Source organism: Triticum aestivum, chromosome 6A (assembly GCF_018294505.1).
Source record: "Triticum aestivum cultivar Chinese Spring chromosome 6A, IWGSC CS RefSeq v2.1, whole genome shotgun sequence".
Lineage (NCBI taxonomy): Eukaryota > Viridiplantae > Streptophyta > Magnoliopsida > Poales > Poaceae > Triticum > Triticum aestivum.
In genome coordinates this window covers 449,210,673-449,229,374 of record NC_057809.1, presented here as the reverse complement: position 1 = coordinate 449,229,374, position 18,702 = coordinate 449,210,673, and the positions used below count along the sequence as shown (strand labels likewise).

The 18,702-nt window shown below is 43.4% G+C and overlaps 1 protein-coding gene across 1 annotated transcript; it reads left to right on the top strand.

The window, feature by feature from the left end:
* The first annotated feature begins 10,810 nt into the window (after window positions 1-10,810).
* LOC123127844 (protein SHORTAGE IN CHIASMATA 1 homolog) lies at window positions 10,811-18,702 on the top strand. Its single transcript, XM_044547701.1, has 9 exons — window positions 10,811-11,211; window positions 11,374-11,457; window positions 11,551-11,640; window positions 11,730-11,873; window positions 12,338-14,283; window positions 15,212-15,419; window positions 15,983-16,714; window positions 16,832-18,322; window positions 18,407-18,702. Exons 1-9 carry the CDS (start codon window positions 10,918-10,920, stop codon window positions 18,524-18,526), a joined length of 5,109 nt encoding a protein of 1,702 aa, XP_044403636.1. The 5' UTR covers window positions 10,811-10,917; the 3' UTR covers window positions 18,527-18,702.

Below are 18,702 nucleotides of genomic sequence, written 5' to 3'. Positions count from 1 at the left end.
CATCGACAACAACCACTCCACCATTTTGACACCATACCGTAAGCAAGAACAGTAACCTCATCTTTGTTATCGTGATACATCATTCTTGCCATTGCATTGATAACCCCATAGCCTTACTTTTTGCGTAGCTTACCCATCGAGACTAGCCTTTGAGTATTGCTGGCAACGTGACTTGTGCACATTAGTGATCATACTTCCCATAGCATACATACCATATCATTGGTGCATATCTTGGTATCATCTCTTGTGTCACAAAGTTGTCATCGCATACACAATTGCTATCTTGATTCGTGAAGCATTGCATGAGAAAAGAGCTCAAAGAGAAAGAGCCAAACAAGCTTTTAAGCAAAAGGGAAAGATAAGCAAAAAACTTTTAAGTAAGAACCATAGCATCATACTACATTAAGATTGTCATACTAGATCATCTTGGATCATATCATCGGAACACCATACATAGAGCATACTTGGGAGAGAAACCATTGCATTTTTTATTAGTAGGTTGTGCACAAGTCTTCGTATCCGCCTTTTGTGCAATCGTTCTAGCGTCTCTCTAGTGTTGTGCAACAAGAGCATTTTCGTGGATTCCACATTTTGGCTCATTCCTTGGTTGCACGACCCCACTTATCTATTTGCGTGTGTGTTTCCATGTACCATATTTTGCTATTGGTCTACTTGTTGCATTGCAAACTTGCGAATCTTTTCCAACATTATTGAAGTTCACTAACAGTTGCATCAAATTTTGTGCCACCATCCTAACCGAGCTCCACCATAAGCTTTTACTTGTGTAGGTGTGAGAAACCGACAAGAATTGGTACCAATTGTGTTATTTCCTTGTTCCACATTGGAGTGATCATTGATCCATCTTCAACTTCGGTCAAGGTACATTTGGTATTGTTCTTCTCCTTCTACCACTCACAAAATTGTTTGGAATGATGGATAGGCCAAGTACTTCTACCGACCCACTCTTCCTCGAGCAAGACGACGATATGTCTTCATACGTCACAAAGAGCCACCTCTTTGGTGCACAACGTGCTTTGCATCAAGAGCAACAAGCAATGAGTGAACGCATCGACAACCTCGCCACCGACTTGCAACTCTCAGAGCAACGTACAAGAGACTATTTCGACAACAAGCTCGACGACCACAAGCAAGAGAATGACGCAAGAATGGACGAGATTCATGCTTTACTGCTCAACCGCTCTTCTTCCACTTCGTCCTCATCAAGACGGAGCCGCTCAAGTCAACACCCCGACTACACTATCTCCGGCTCAAGGACACCGACATCGAATACTCTTCGACGTGCCGCGCGCCAAGATCGTCAAGCAAACAACAATCCTCTACACGACAACAACTCTCAAGAACAACGACATCATCAAAACCAAGCTACCTTTGCGCAAGCACGAGAACGACAATGCCAATGCCAACACGAAGAGGAAAAGCGAGCGCGCCTACACCAAGATGCATAAGATGCCGAGGGACAACGCCAAGAACAAAAATTGCAAGAAGCTAGAGCACTTGAAGCTCAACATGCACTCTACAACACGAATCACGCCGTTGCCCAACGCAACCGCCATAGGCGCGAACAAGAAGAGGCACTTCGTGAAGAAGTTCAAGAGAGGAACTACCAATCACTTGTGCATCGTCAAGTTCCTCAAGATCTCCCACAACCTCGCCATGAACCTCAAGTTCAACAAGAACAAGAAGATATTGGGAATCCCCCACGACAAGAGCAAGTTGTGAGAGACGATCCTCCTCGTCAAGGACGTCATCATCCCCGACCCCAACACAATGAAGAGCAACTGTAGGATCGAAAGTATGTCTAGAGGGGGGGTGATTAGACTACTTGACCAAATAAAAACTTATCATTTTCCCAATTTTAGTTCTTGGCAGATTTTAGCAACTTTGGACAAGTCAATCAATCTTAACACAATTCAAGCAAGCATGCAAAGAGTATATGAGCAGCGGAAAGTAAAGCATGCAACTTGCAAGAATGTAAAGGGAAGGGTTTGGAAGATTCAAACGCAATAGGAGACACGAATGTTTTTGTCGTGGTTTCGATAGGTGGTGCTATCGTACATCCACGTTGATGGAGACTTCAACCCATGAAGGGTAATGGCTGCGCGAGTCCACGGAGGGCTCCACCCATGAAGGGTCCACGAAGAAGCAACCTTGTCTATCCCACCATTGTCGTCGCCCACGAAGGACTTGCCTCACTAACGGTAGATCTTCACGAAGTAGGCGATCTCCTTGCCCTTACAAACTCCTTGGTTCAACTCCACAATCTTGTCGGAGGCTCCCAAGTGACACCTAGCCAATCTAGGAGACACCACTCTCCAAGAAGTAACAAATGGTGTGTTGATGATGAACTCCTTGCTCTTGTGCTTCAAATGATAGTCTCCCCAACACTCAACTCTCTCACACATGATATGTATTTGGTGGAAAGAAGATTTGAGTGGAAAGCAACTTGGGGAGGGCTAGAGATCAAGATTCATATGGTAAGAATGGAATATCTTGGCCTCAACACAAGTGTAGGTGGTTCTCTCTCAGAAAAAGTAGGTTGGAAGTGTAGGTTTGTTCTGATGGCTCTCTCCACGAATGAAGAGGAGGTGGAGGGGTATATATAGCCTCCACACAAAATCTAACTGTTACACGCAACTTGCCAATCTCGGTGGGACCAAATTGATAAACTCGGTCGGACCGATTCAGCAAAGCTAGTGACCGTTAGGAGTTTCGGTGGGACCGACATGCAACTCGGTAGGACCGATATGGTTAGGGTTAGGGCATAACGTAATCTTGGTGAGACCGATTACACAAACTCGGTGAGACCGATTTTGTAATAAGTTAACCCGAGAGTTGGTCAGGTAAACTCGGTGGGACCGATTTGAAGGAAATATGCCCTAGAGGCAATAATAAAATTATTATTTATTTCCTTATATTATGATAAATGTTTATTATTCATGCTAGAATTGTATTAACCGGAAACATAATACATGTGTGAATACATAGACAAACAAAGTGTCACTAGTATGCCTCTACTTGACTAGCTCATTAATCAAAGATGGTTATGTTTCCTAACCATGAACAAAGAGTTGTTATTTGATTAATGGGATCACATCATTAGGTGAATGATCTGATTGACTTGACCCATTTCCATTAGCTTAGCACCCGATCGTTTAGTATGTTGTTATTGCTTTCTTCATGACTTATACATGTTCCTATGACTATGAGATTATGCAACTCCCGTTTGCCGGAGGAACACTTTGTGTGCAACCAAACGTCACAGCGTAAATGGGTGATTATAAAGGTGCTCTACAGGTGTCTCCAAAGGTAGATGTTGGGTTGGCGTATTTCGAGATTAGGATTTGTCACTGCGATTGTCGGAGAGGTATCTCTGGGCCCTCTCGGTAATGCACATCACATAAGCCTTGCAAGCATTACAACTAATAAGTTAGTTGTGAGATGATGCATTACGGAACGAGTAAAGAGACTTGCCGGTAATGAGATTGAACTAGGTATTGGATACCGACAATCGAATCTCGGGCAAGTAACATACCGATGACAAAGTGAACAACGTATGTTGTTAGGTCTGACCGATAAAGATCTTCGTAGAATATGTAGGAGCCAATATGGGCATCCAGGTCCCGCTATTGGTTATTGACCGGAGATTTGTCTCAGTCATGTCTACATTGTTCTCGAACCATAGGGTCCGCACGCTTAACGTTACGATGACAGTTATTATGAGTTTATGCATTTGGATGTACCGAAGTTAGTTCGGAGTCCCGGATGTGATCACGGACATGACGAGGAGTCTCGAAATGGTCGAGACATAAAGATTGATATATTGGACGACTATATTCGGACACCGGAAGGGTTCCGGGGAAGTTTCGGATAAAATCGGAGCACCGGGGGGTTACCGGAACCCCCGGGGGGTTAATGGGCCTTATGGGCCTAATGTGGAGAAGAGGAAGGGGCTGCCAGGGCAGGCCACGCGCCCCCTCTCCCCCTAGTCTGAATTGGACAAGGAGGGAGGGGCGCCCCCCCCCCCTTTTCCTTCTCTCCCTCCACCTCTCCTAGTTGGACAAGGAACGGGAGGGGAGTCCTACTCCCGGTAGGAGTAGGACTCCTCCTGCGCGCCTCCTCTAGGCCGGCCGCACCCCCCTCCTTGGATCCTTTATATACGGAGGCAGGGGGGCACCCTAGAAGACACAAGTTGATCTTCGTGATCGTTCCTTAGCTGTGTGCGGTGCCCCCTTCCACCATATTCCACCTCGGTCATACCGTAGTAGTGCTTAGGCGAAGCCCTGCGTCGGTAGAACATCATCATCGTCACCACGTCGTTGTGCTGGCGAAACTCATCCCCGAAGCTTTTCTGGATCGGAGCCCGGGGAGCATCATCGAGCTGTACGTGTGCCAAGAACTCGGAGGTGTCGGAGTAACGGTGCTTGGATCAGTCGGATCGGAAGACGTACGACTACTTCCTCTACGTTGCGCCAACGCTTCCGTTGCGGTCTACAAGGGTACGTAGACAACACTCTCCCCTCTCGTTGCTATGCATCATCATGATCTTGTGTGTGCGTAGGAAATTTTTTGAAATTACTACGAAACCCAACACGATTCACTTATTTCGGTGAGACCGAAATGTTACAAAAGGGAAACAGAGAGTTTACATTGCAATCTCGGTGGGACCGATCGCTCATCTCGGTGGGACCGAAACGTTACGAATGGAAACAGAGAGATTACAATCCCATCTCGGTGAGACCGAGATCCCTAACGGTAATACCGATTTGCTTAGGGTTTGTGGCAGTGACTATGACATCTGAACTCGGTGGCGCCGGATAGAAAGGATCGGTGGGGCCGAGTTTGACTTTTGGTTTAGGTCATATGTGGATGTGAGAAAGTAGTTGAGGGATTTGGAGCATATTACTAAGCACTTTGAGCAAGAGTCTCATTAAGCAACACCTCATCCCTCCTTGATAGTATTAGCTTTTCCTATAGACTCAATGTGATCTTGGATCACTAAAATAGAAAATGTAGAGTCTTTAGCTTTGAGCTTGAGCCAATCCTTTTGTCCTTAGCATTTTGAGGGGTCCACTTTTCTCATCCATGCCATGCCAATCATTGATCTTTCCTGAGATATTAATCTTGAAATAGCATTAGCTCAATGAGCTATATGTTGTTAGGAATTACCAAAACCACATAGGGATAGTTGCACTTTTAGCAACGCTACGGCAAGCTAAAGTTCACCATGCCCAAGTTCAATGGAAGCAATGATCCCGAAGAGTACCTATCATGGGCATTGAAAGTCGACAAAATCTTCCGCTTGCACAACTATGAGGAAGAGAAGAAGATCGTTATGGCATCCCTTGAGTTCCAAGACTACGTCCTCATTTGGTGGGAACAAGTCATTGAGCGCCGTGAGGCAAGAGGTGAACCACCCATCACTACTTGGGCGCAAATGAAGGATGTCATGAGAGCACGCTTCGTGCCTACATACTACAACCGCGACCTCTTCAAGAAACTCCAACTCCTCAAGCAAGGAACCAAGAGCATTGAAGAATGCTACAAGGAAATGGAGATTGCCATGATATGAGCCAATGTCACGGAAGATGATGAGCAAACTATGGCATGTTTCTTGAATGGACTCAATCATCCTATTAAGAAGACCGTTGACTTCCAACCATACTTGAACCTCATCGAGCTAGTGCATCAAGCTACCAAAGCGGAACGTCAAGTGCAAAATGACTTCAAGTATGCCAAGTTCTCATCCGAGTCCTATGGTTTCTCCAACACGCAAGCTTCAACGACTCCAACACCTTCTACATCAACCAAGCCTTCTACAAGCAATGCTGACAAGTCGAGTTACAAGAAAACTTCGACAACTCCAAGTCATCATCCTACTACAAGCGACTTCAAGCCGAGAGCTTCATCATCTACCCCAACCAATGAGACCGCCAAGACAAGTTCCTTCAAATGCTTCACATGCAGAGGCCGAGGCCACAAGTCCTTTGAGTGTACCAACAAGCGAACCATGATCCTCAACGACGATGGTACATACGACTCCATGAGTGAAGGAGAAACAGAAGCACTTGAGCAAGTCGCCATGCACCGGCAAGTGAACAACGATGAAGAAGAACAAGTCTTTTGTGACGAAGATTCAAGCCCCGCTCTCGTTGTCTCCAAGGTCTTGACTTTTCAACATCGCCAGGAAGAAGACCAAAGATGCCACATATTCCATACCAAGGCCGGCATCAATGTAAGGTCCGTCAAGGTCATCATCGATGGAGGGAGTTGCCATAAATTAGCAAGTGAAGACCTTTAATAGTAACATATATGTCTTATATTTCAGAGGGTGCTATGGCATTCATAATTTCTTGATATAAGGTAAAAGGAATAGCACTCACGCTAGCACCTATGTCACATAAATCATGATAACAGTAATCTCCTATTTTAACTGAGACAACGGGCATGCCAACAACGGGTCTATGTTTATCTTTCCCGTCGGGTTTGGCAGTTCTAGCAGCTTCACCAACGAAGTAAATAACATGTCCATCAATATTATCGACCAAGAGATCCTCAACCATAGCAAAACTAGGTTCTACCTTGATTTGTTCAGCTGGTTTAGGTGCTCTAATATTACTTTTATTGACCATAGTTAAAACTTTAGCATGTTCCTTTATCCTAACATGGAAAGGTGGTTTTTCAATATAAGAAGTAAGAACAACCAGATCAACATTATAGATAATAGTTTCATCTTTAGCTACTACCGGTTCTTTAATTTCTTCTTTAATAGGTGGGTGCTATTTAAACCACTTCTCTTTAGGGAGATCAGCATGAGTAGCAAAAGATTCACAAAAGGAGGCTACTATCTCAGAGTCAAGTCCATATTTAGTGCTAAACTTTTGGAAAGAATCAGTATTCATAAAAGATTTAACACAATCATACTTAAGCTTAATACCTGACTCTTTACCTTCGTCGAGTTCCCAATCTTCAGAGTTGTGTTTAATTCTTTCTAAAAGATCCCACCGGAAATCAATAGTTTTCTTCATAAAGGAACCAGTACAAGAAGTATCAAGTATGGATCGATCATTATGAGAAAGCCGAGCATAATAATTCTGAATGATAATTTCTCTTGAGAGTGAATATAACATTGACTTAAGCCTCCCCCGGGCTAGAGTGATACTTTCTCCTTCATGAGGCCAAAAATTATATATATAATTCCGATCACGATGAACTAGATGCATAGGATAATTTTTTGATGGAATTCCAATTTCAACTGATTTCAATTCCAAGATTCAATATCATCGCACAACCTATACCATGGCAATGCTTTCCCCTTAAAAGATAAAGGGTAAACCTTCTTCTTAGCTTCATCTCTAGGTAAACCTGCAAGCTTAAACAATCCACAAAATTTTTCCACATGTATCAAGTGCATATCAGGATGTTCGGTTCCATCTCCTACATAAGGATTAGCTAGCAGTTGTTCTATCATACCCGAAGGAATTTCATAACCAATATTTTCAGTAGGTGAAGTAGGTTGAGGGGTGACTAATTGTGGTTCCGATCGAGGTGAAGATACCCCGAACAAACCCCTCAAAGGATTGTTTTCCATAGTAATAAGTGACAATAAATTTCCGCACGTAGTAATAATTTTTCCTTACCAAGAGCGCTTCACTCCCCGGCAACATCGCCAGAAAAGAGTCTTGATGACCCACAAGTATAGGGGATAAATCGTAGTCCTTTTGTAAGTAAGAGTGTCAAAACCCAATGAGGAGTAGAAGGAAATGACAAGTGGTTTTCAGCAAGGTAATGTCTGCAAGCACTGAAATTATAAGTAACGAGTAGTTTGATAGCAAGATAATTTGTAACGAAAAAGTAATAGTAACGGTAACAAAAGTGCAGTAAGATAGCCCAATCCTTTTGAGGCAAAGGACAGGACAAAACAGTTTCTTATAATAAGCAAAGTGTTCTTGAGGGCACACGGGAATTTCATCTAGTCACTTTCACCTTATTGGTTTGATTTGTGTTTGCTACTTTGATAATTTGATATGTGGGTGGACCGGTGCTTAGGTGTTGTTCTTACTTGAACAAACCTCCTACTTATGATTAACCCCCTCGCAAGCATCCGCAACTACGAGAAAAGTATTAAAAATAAATCTAACCATAGCATTAAACTTTTGGATCCAAATCAGTCCCTTACGGAATAGCACATAAAGTAGGGTTTAAGCTTCTGTCACTCTCGCAACCCATCATCTAATAACTACTCCACAATGCATTCCCTTAGGCCCAAATATGGTGAAGTGTCATGTAGTCGACGTTCACATGACACCACTAAGGGAATCACAACATACATACCATCAAAATATCGAACACATATCAAGTTCACATGATTACTTGCAACAAGATTTCTCCCGTGACCTCAAGAACAAAAGTAACTACTCACAAATGATAATCATTCTCAAGACCAGAGGGGTATTAAATAGCATAATGAATCTGAACATATAATCTTCCACCAAATAAACCATATAGTAATCAACTACAAGATGTAATCAACACTACTAGTCACCCACAAGTACCAATCTATAGTTTCGGTACAAAGATTGAACACAAGAGATGAACTAGAGTTTGAGAGGAGATGATGTTGATAGAGATTGCCCTCCCCAAGATGGGAGAGTTGTTGGTGATGATGATGACGATGATTTTCCCCTCCAGGAGTGAAATTCTCCTGGCGGAATCGCTCCGCTGGAGGCAAAAAGTGCTCCTGCCCAATTTCTGCCTCGAGACGGCGATGCTTCATCCCAAAAGTCCTCTCCATATTTTTTCTAGGTCAAAATGACTTATATACCAGGAGATAGGCACCGGAGGTGGGCTGAGGAGGGCACAACCCACTAGGGCGCGCCTAGGCTCCCTGGCGCACCCAGGTGGGTTGTGCCCACCTGGTGGGGCCCCTCTGGTACTTATTGGCTCTAGTATTTCTTATATATTCCATAAAAATTCCCCGTAAAGTTTCAGCTCATTTGGAGTTGTTCAGAATAGGTAGCTTGACGTAGCTTTTTCAGGTCTAGATTTTCAGCTGCCGGAATTCTCCACTTTGTGTAACCTTGCATATTATGAGAGAAAAGGCAGTAGAATTATTCCAAAAAGCATTATTATGCATAAAAACATTATGAATAACAGTAGGTAAACATGATGCAAAATGGACGTATCAGGGGTCCCTGGGCTGCCGGTTCATCTCTCATGGGCCAGACAGTTGGGCCACTATTGATCCATCATTGGAAGGCTGAGCTATAAGCGATTCCGTGTTCGGGCAGGAAACCTCCGAAGCCTTGGCGTATCCTCCAAGTCAAGACAAGGGAGTTGGCATGTTTATCGCCTGATGGTAACCGACCATGTGTAACCCTAGGTACCCCTACTGTCTATATAAACCAGAGGGTTTAGTTCGTAGAGGCTAGAACCATCATCCTATTTGTCTAGGGTTTAGTTCGTCCGATCTCGTGGTAGATCAACTCTGTAACTATCATACAAACACATCAATACAATAAAGCAGGACGTAGGGTTTTACCTCTTCGAGAGGGTCCGAACCTGGGTAAATATTGTCTCCGCGTTCCTTGTTCCCCATCGATTCAGGATCTACAACTCGAGACCCCCTACCCGAGATCTGCCGGTTTTGACACCGACGGCGAGAAGAACTGCTTCACCACCAGACCGTAGTCAGGTTGATCAGAAGGAGCACAACAGCAGCATCGTTGCGGCTTGTCCTGGACAAGCTCGCGGTGGACATGGCCTTCATGGACGAGCTCGTGGCGAAGGACAAGACAAGATAGAGTATCTTGCGTGCTGGCAGAGGTGCAGGGCAAGTCGACAGACAGGGTGACGACGGCTTGGCCAAGACACGAAGCATGATTGGCTCGACGAGAATGACTAGTCTAGAAATTTGGTTCGGATGAGGAATGGAAACTAAGGATTTGAAGGGTGATAATGAACGAGGCAATAGGGACCTAAGTGCAAAGAACGCAACACTCCTTCCACATCAACCATGCCAGCTATGCATACGACCGTTTCGCATAATGCAAGCAGCCAGTGCAATCATAAGAGCATCTCTAACAGATCCCGTAAAAATGGTCAGACCTTTAAATTTACAGTATAAGTTGAAAAAAACTCACGAAACAAATCCTGTAAAAAAAATTTACATGTCCCGTATATTATCCCCTACATACCTCATATTTGGAGGTTTCGAGGTCGTTTTTAAGGAAACCCGTAAACTGGTCAACGCTGGGGTAGGCGGCCTGGCGGCGCTACGCGAGCATGCGGAAGAGCTTGGCAATGGCTATCTGGAGTGCCGCCGGAGCATGCGACCTGCCAGGGCGGCGCCGGATCAGCCGACCGAGCTTGTGGCGGTCTAGCACGGAGCCGGCAGCAGTTACGTGCGTGTGTTACGGCCAGCCAGTAACTGCATACGTGTGTACCGGCCGGTCGGAGTTCGAGTTCATTCGTGCGTGCTTCACGTGGAAGAAGAAACGTGAGGAGAAAAAGAAGGAAAAAACTTTTACCTAGTTTACGAGGTCTTTTTCGCTCGATGCCGCACGGTGCCGCAAATTCGTTTTAGGGACCTGTATACTGTTTTACCGGACGCGTTTTTGCAGGATCTAGCAAGTTGCTCTAACGACTTTAATTTGTGATTTTCGTAATATAGTGATCAAAGTGATTTTGCACGAGAGTACAGGTATCGTGCGTGTTTTTTAGACCATTTCCCTCACGCTGATGAGGCACCGCCGAAAGCAATCAAAACCGAGCTGCCCAAGGCCAGAGCACGGTCGACGACATCGCGACGACACAGCGAGATTCAATTTCAAACGTCTCGACATTTCAAACCAAATCACTCGCCTTCCTCCTTCCTCCCACTTCGTTCCCCGCCTCCCAATGCGGACTCGCTTCCTCGCCGCCGACTACTTCTCTCCGGTGCCGGCGGCCTCCTGCTCGGACCGAGCCCTAGCCCTAGCGGCCCTGCGCTTCCCTCCTCTTCCCGTCCCCTCCCTTCCTCCCGACCCGCGTTTCCCGTTTCCTCTCCCTTTCCCCGCCGCGGCCGACCTCCCTGCAGTCAGCATCTCCGGCGACGGCCTCGACTCTCTCCCCATATCCTCCGCGCTGTCCGAGTTCCTCGCGGCCGTCATTCCGCAGCCCCTGCCTGTGCCGACTACCCCCGCCGCCGACGAGGTGAGTCGGCTTTTCTGCGGTGGTTCGCGTTCTCTACTCGTGTTGTTTTAATCTAAGTAGCTCGGATTGGGGGCGCTTCGTATTGTTTTGGTTAATTTGGTTACTCTGTGAGGCAATTCGTGCGGCATTTCTGAATTGCAACGGCCTGGATGCTTCACGCAGGGATTGGATGATTTCCTCTACGACAGGGGCGTGTATAGCAAGGGTTTTAGCTCGAGGGAGCCTGTTGCATTGAAAATTCCTGATGTAAGTGAAGCTTTAATGCTTGTATACCCTGCATTTGTGGTTTCCCCCCTCTTTTCATGTAACATCTGTGAACAATTTTTGTGTTTATTGAAGGGATTGGACGAGATTAACCGCGAGAAGGAAGGGGAGGGAGACGGATCCATATCCATGTCAGATAGATCGGGGACCTCCACTGATACAAAGGTGATTACAGTTTGTTCCTGTGTTGTTCAATTGTGTTGTGACTGTTTCGTAGGAGATCAGTGTGTGATTTCTGCATTTGGTGATGTTAGAGATGGGAACTGCTGAAGGAGCACATATTTGAGGTTGCAGAGGTCGATCTCCCGCAGGTTTTGGAAGGTGCATCCTTTGGTGGTGACCAGTCGGGTGATGGTGTTACCTTATCCTTTCATGTTCCAGATGTGAAAATTCACTTGGTACTTTACATCATCTCATCAAAATTTCCAGCAGTTAGTTTTTTTTTAGAATCTACGTTGTGCTTAGACCTGCAGTTAGTTATAAGAGGCAGATCAAAATATTGTGTATAGAATATCGAGGTTGTGATACTGCTGTTCCTTTACTGCGTACTGTTACAGTTATATACGCAATGGCGTGAAGCAGGGTTCCCTTGTACCTTATGTATCCAGCATGGTTTCAGATGTAAAAATTTACATTCATCTTGCCACTGTTCTGCACAAGTACTATATATAGCAACCTCTATCATTACCATAAAGTCATATCCAATTATGTAAACCAGTTAAGGTTGCTTTCACCCATCGATTAGTGGTTAGTATTAGTATGTTGTCGGTCTGCTTCCCTTGTGTTCTCTTAACTCAAAGCATCATGATATTTATTAATACAATGTGCTCATAGTCCCATCTTCTATTTGAATTTATTGTAGGATTTCATTGATATTGACACTGAGATGACATTGAGATATCCAACAGAACTTGCGGAATCAATTTATCAAGTAGAGAAAATCCCGGTGAAGCATAATGATGATGAGGACCTTTTGTCTGCAAGAAATAGTAACTTCTCAGCGATTGCAGCATTAGATTGTGGTGTAGCAATACCACAACTGGAGGTTAGTAGGCATTCCTGGGAGCTTAATGAGTGTCCCACTAAGGCAGAGGTATCCAATATTTTTCATAACCTTGTCGAACATTTGGGTGAAGCACAAGTTCAGCATCCAGTGTTGAACTCAACTGAGTTCTTGAGATCAACTGATATGGACATGTTGGCCTTTGTTTCCAAAGATGCCCCATGTGCAGACTATCAAGCAGATAAACCAACGACAGTCAAGGCTGCAGTACAAATGGATCTTGTGAGGATCAATGATAATGTTCTACTTGAGAGAAATTCAGCACTATACCCTCTCAAGCCCGATGGGACCTTTTCAGACTTGCCTTGTTCAGTTCTTTTAGAAGAAGTAGAGATCATTGATTTTCCTTCAGAGGATGTCTTCAGAATGCTTGTTCAGTCAGATGCAGCTGAGCTGAATACATCTGATGAAATATTCAAAGACGACTTTTATCAAGCAAGACGTTTCTATGAATCAGTGGTTAGCTCTGAGTTGGTGCTGGTTGACGATACATTCAGATCACTACCTACACCTATTTTAACTGATGAAGATATGACACTGAGGTCTATGGTCCCCCCCATGGGAGAAATACTTAACTCCCTGAAACCACATTCTCTCTCTGCAGCCGACAGAATTTATTTGGACTGGCATCTTTTATTGGGAGGTCCATGCAACCGGGAGATCTGCTCTACCTATGCCAGCATGGTTGAGGAGGTAAAAAGTTGCCAGCTAAACTCTGAGCTGCAAGTCAGTTGTCAGCAGACATCAGCACTTGGCTTTGATTTTCTCGAGTATTTTTGGAGAAGTGCAAAGCACCAAGATGTTGACAAACAGAACAATACTTATGTTCCTATCCCTCTACCTCATGATCCACCTGCTGTAGCGGAAACAGCTCAGAAATACAGACAAGAAAGTGATACTGGAGGCCACAGTCACATGAAAAAGTCGAGTTCAGAAAAGGCAACTTCCTTATTCGAGTCAATGTCACAATCCAGTGAACTAAATTTCTACTTGAATGTCAGAAGCGGCACCAAGAGAGGAACTAGTGCTCAAAGTATTTCTACTTTGGATATCCCTACTTTAAATGAAGAAGCAGTTTCTTTTCCAAGCAGGCCTAAAGTTGACAAGCTCATAGAAATTCATCCTGTCAGCCTCTCAGATTCTATTCGAGTCCTTATCAAACACATCCATACAAGCTATACATCTGCTTTGCAAGAAAGTGCATATTTGAGGCATACTTTCTCGGATGGGGGTTTAAGCATTTCAAAGCAGAAGCTTCTTGGACTGATAACTGAAGGAGGTTCAGATGGCCTTGATAGTCACTGTAAACACGAAGATAAGATGGAACTCATTGTACTCTATGGATTAAAACAGGTTGCATATTATCTATGTTTCTTTGGTTTGCATGCTGCCCATCTGTACATGAACAACCTGATTGGAAGCTTTGAAAATATTCCCGAGAGATTAAAAAATAGTCATTGTTTCATCGGCGAAGCATTGTGGAAAGCTGAGAAGCATCAGATTGACTCTCACCCATCATTGCATGACATTGAGATGATCCTGAGATCTAATACGTGTATCAGCCAAAAGATCCTTGTAGTTGCCGATAGAGCTTTCTGGCTGCCATTGGGTCAAAAATTAATTTCGATGAAGATGACATTTGTTGAGCTCGGTAAACACCCTGCTGCATCTTACTTGGATCCAAATCCTACAACTTGGGTGCTGGAAGGATTACCAAAATCAGACTGCGTTCTGCTAGATAATAAGTAAGTGCATATGATAAACAAATTATGCCAATTATCTGCTCCAGTTCTTGTTTTACTGAGTTCTACAAACCAAGTTACTTCTAGAAACAAATAATCTGGTTAACCTTGATGAAACAATTTCATGCAACAACAACAACAAAGCCTTTAGTCCCAAACAAGTTGGGGTAGGCTAGAGCTGAAACCCATAAGATCTCGCAACCAACTCATGGAACAATTTCATGCAAGCACTACCAAAATGTTCCATTCCATTTAGCATACAGAATGAGTAAACCACTTAAGGGAATTCATATAAGAATAAGATCCAATCAGCTGTGTCATTGCGGTATTGCAAATTGCAATCCACTTGTTTTTCGTGTCGGACCCTTTTAAAAATCAAAATGTTGAAACCAGTTATTCACAAGAAACCATAAAATAGTGGTTATAGTTTTGAACAGGCTGAGTGCTTTGCAACATTTGAACTTCACTGGAACCAAGTCTAAATTTGTTTTCAATCTTGTGAGCAAAGACGCGCATGCGTTGTATGAACAGTTCATGCATGTTTGTCACTTGGCTTTTGTTTCTAACTGATTAGACAGATTAAAATTTACAACTCAATAAGTATATTTGTAAAAGGATTTGGATTTTTCAGAAGGGCCAATGCTTTGGTACTTAACGAGCCATCTTGCATTTTTTGTTCCCATTGATGATTAAACTGCCCTCCCAAAATACTTTTGAGCCTTCACTTTTTTCTATTTATGTGGAGATTTTTTATGGTATATCATAACACATAAATTACAGGACATGCACAAGAGACAAAAAACTTAACTTTTAAGGTGTGAAAATTTGTAATAGAGTTCATTTTATTTCTAGGTAGATGCCTTTTTTTTTCTGCACACATAATACTTTTAGTGTGACTTGTCAAATATTTATTTTGGTCTCAATTTTGAAGGAACATTCCAGCTTCATTCCCTTTCAGCGAGTTTGGCATCATACTGGAATATGGAGGTCCAAATAAATCATCTACCTTGTTGTCTCTGGCTCCTAAGTTAGAGGGTTTTCCACCACTACATTTCCTCTGTGTCAAAGTGGATGTTGAAGACCCTTCGCTTGCACTTGTTGAGGACAACCCTACAGACCAGGAGTTGAAAACCACATTGGTGATTGTCGATTACTTCTTCACACTTGCATTAGTTTGATCTTCTTATGTTGGTCATGATATTAGGAACTTATTGATGTTTTGGTTTTACCATATGTTGGTCAAGCTGTTTGGAAACTCACTACTGTTTTACCATGCACATGTTAAATATGAAAGGCCACCTGCAAAATGGAAGGTAGATGATTAGAGCAATAATGCAAACTATTACTCCCTCCGTTCCAAAATACTTGTCGTGGATTTAGTTCAAATTTGAACTCTAACCACGACAAGTATTTTGGACGGAGGGAGTATTATTTTTGAACTTCATACACATCTCACTAAAATTTGCAGAAATAAGCAACCGGTGATATGCAAATAATTATAGGTTTCTGAACCCAAGTTCATCAATGGCTGCATACTTTTGTTGAGCATTGGTTTTACATGCCGGATCTTGTGGGTGGTGTACATTTCATTTGAATTCTTCAGATTTTGTTTCTGAGACCCTCATTAGGGTGCTACCAATGGTTGATGGGGCAAAACATAAATGCCTACGAAGAAATAAGAATCCGTGCTGATTATTTGCAGGATACGGTTCTGCATGCACTTAAGAAGGATTTGCAAGAGAAGATGAGCAAGATGCGTATTGTTGATTCATTGAACTTTGTGCCAGCAACTACTCAACTGCAAGAACGGCAGGAAAATCTGTGCAAACATCTCACTGCTGATTCAACAAAAAAAATACCTGCAGATGATCAACTGCTCAGACTAGAAAATTTGGAAAAAAAGAATATTGTTGATGCACATAATTTTGTTCCTGCAGCTGAAGAGCGGCACATAGAGGAAATGTTGAGCAAAAGAACTGTTCTCCATTCACGACATTTTGTGTCTGCACTTGAGAAGAGCAGCTCGACTTCTGTATCTGCAAATGTGATAAAAGCCCCACAAGACAATCTATCTGCTACTGACTTGCCTTTGAGTGTAAAAGTTGGCAGCATCATTCCTGGAAGATTATCTAACCCGGTGATTGTTGTAAATACTGGAAGTCACGGAAAGAATATGATTTTCTCTCGGAGATCGTCTTATCAGCAGATACTATCTTTGGAGAAAGGAGGAATGCAGGTTGTGGAACGAGATGTTGATCTTCTGGTGGACCTAATACTCAGTGCTTCAGTTTGCTTAGTATGGTTTGAGACCAAAATCTTTGAGAGCAATGAATTCACAGCGTCAACAGAAGCATCTAGTATAACAAATTTTATAGAGACCATCGCAACCAACATTCTGATGTCAATTAGTTTCTGTTTCTGTGGTTGCATAATGGTAATTGGTTTTGAACTCCTGAGATTTTTGCTTTTTCCTGATAGAGTCATCATGGTATTCCTGTCTTTGAGTTATATCTGCAGTAACTGAACCGTTTCACTGTTTCTACTTTTGTAGGTCTTTGAAGGTGAAGCTCACTCCCTTTCTTCTGTAATGGAGTCATCTGATTCTCTATATGCTGCAGCTGCTAGTCTGGGCATGAACCTGCAGCTATTCTTCTCACGCACCCCCAAGTCGGCAGATGAGATAATTCTCAGTTGCATTAGGAATGTGAATAGGTTGAATAAAGCTCCTTCTCCAGATATACCTGAATCAGAAAGCTTGGCTGAATCATTTCTCACAAAATTCCCTTCAGTCAATCCCTTGTCTGCATACATTATTCTTTCTTGTGGAGGCAGCCTTGTGGAGTTCCTCAATTGGTCACATGAGCGCCGCATTCAGGCTATTGAAAAGTACCTGTTGTCTCCGCAGAGCATTTCTCTGTTCAATGCTTTGTGCAAATTTGGTGAGCTAGGTGAATCTAAGTCTGTAATGACCGATTGCTCTTCTGTAGATTCAGACATCTGTAGTGCATTGTTGCAGTCTCCAAGGAAAAGGAAAAAGTGTGCCTCACAAGCTTTTGCAGTACCAACTAGTGATCGCCTCCATCCCGATCCTCTAAACCGATTGCCTGGTAACTATGTGGAACATAATGTATTCTCACAGCCCAAGTTCAGGAGGTGCTCTGATGTGGAGGATGCAATGCCTCAGTTCCCAGAGGTCTTTATGTTTGATCAAAGTTTGAGTAGGGGAGGTGAAGGGGTCTCTTGTGTACCAAGAGAGCACGATACTGATGCAATAATTGGCAATCAGATCATGAGTGATCATTTCAGCAATGGTTTGACTACAGATATGAGGCATTATGACCGAAGGGCTAGCGGTATGGTCGACACATATGACATCTCTTGGCAACCTGAATCAGTGGGTAGAGAACGAATCAAAAACTCTTTTCCCCCAAGCAAACCATCATTCAATAGAACTTACAGTCATCCAGTATTTCCAGCTGCATTGGAGATCAATGATGATACTGGTGACTGGGACATTCCAGGAGGTACGCATCGCACGTGGAAGGGTGGGGATAATTCAACTGCTTGCAGAAATGAAATGGGCAGCAGATATCGTGAACCAAGAGAGGAAATAATTCAGAGTCCAGGAAGTTCGCTTGCTTTTCTGAAACAGGATTCTGGCTCTCATGCAACTTCACACGGCTCAGGCTGGGAAATGGATTATCTAAGGCAAATGAACGAGAAAAGAAGAGCATGTCAGGAGAGATCAAGATGCAATACACCAGCAATGATGTCAAGCTCGAGGATGAGGGATGGTGCTTCCAAGATTCTAAGTCCTCCACCTATTGATTCCTTCAGATACCGAGGGGATAGAGAAACTCCTTTGAGGGATCGGAGCCCATCTGTTGGGATTCAACGTTATGGGAAAGCCAGAGAAGGACCTAAAGCGCATACCCATAGGGCAAGGAAAGATTTCAAGATGCAACCAAGTGCAAGTCATGAAAACAGGAGGGAGCCGTCCATTGATCCAACATGGACTCCCGTCGACAAGAGAGCGAGACAGGTATATATGCTAACAGACTCTGATGCCATAAAACTGCTGCTAGTGTTTACGCATAATAAAGTTAATCTGGATGATTTTGTGCAGAAACTTTTATTTGCAACACACGGGAAGGAAAAACAGAGCAAGCTGATCTGGAGAAATCAAAATAGCCCTGGCATTGGGTGTGGCTTCCGGAAAAGATACCGGGAAGAAGAAGGTATGTAGGTTAGAGGTCCTCGGTCCTTGATGTAAATTAGTGGTGATGTTTTAATAATTGATAAAATATATCCCATGGAAATATGTGTTAACAACACAATTTAGTATGTATGTATGAACTTTGTTGGAGGTAGAATGTGCACAAAGTAATACTCCCTCCGATTGAATACGGTGTCACTTGTCCA

Bases quoted from the DNA above. Each gene is read 5' to 3' on its own strand.
- LOC123127844 (XM_044547701.1), top strand. From the start codon at position 10,918: ATGCGGACTCGCTTCCTCGCCGCCGACTACTTCTCTCCGGTGCCGGCG. The intron at 14,284-15,211 runs GTAAGTGCATAT...TCAATTTTGAAG, and splicing joins TGCGTTCTGCTAGATAATAA to GAACATTCCAGCTTCATTCC. The intron at 18,323-18,406 runs GTATATATGCTA...GATTTTGTGCAG, and splicing joins TCGACAAGAGAGCGAGACAG to AAACTTTTATTTGCAACACA.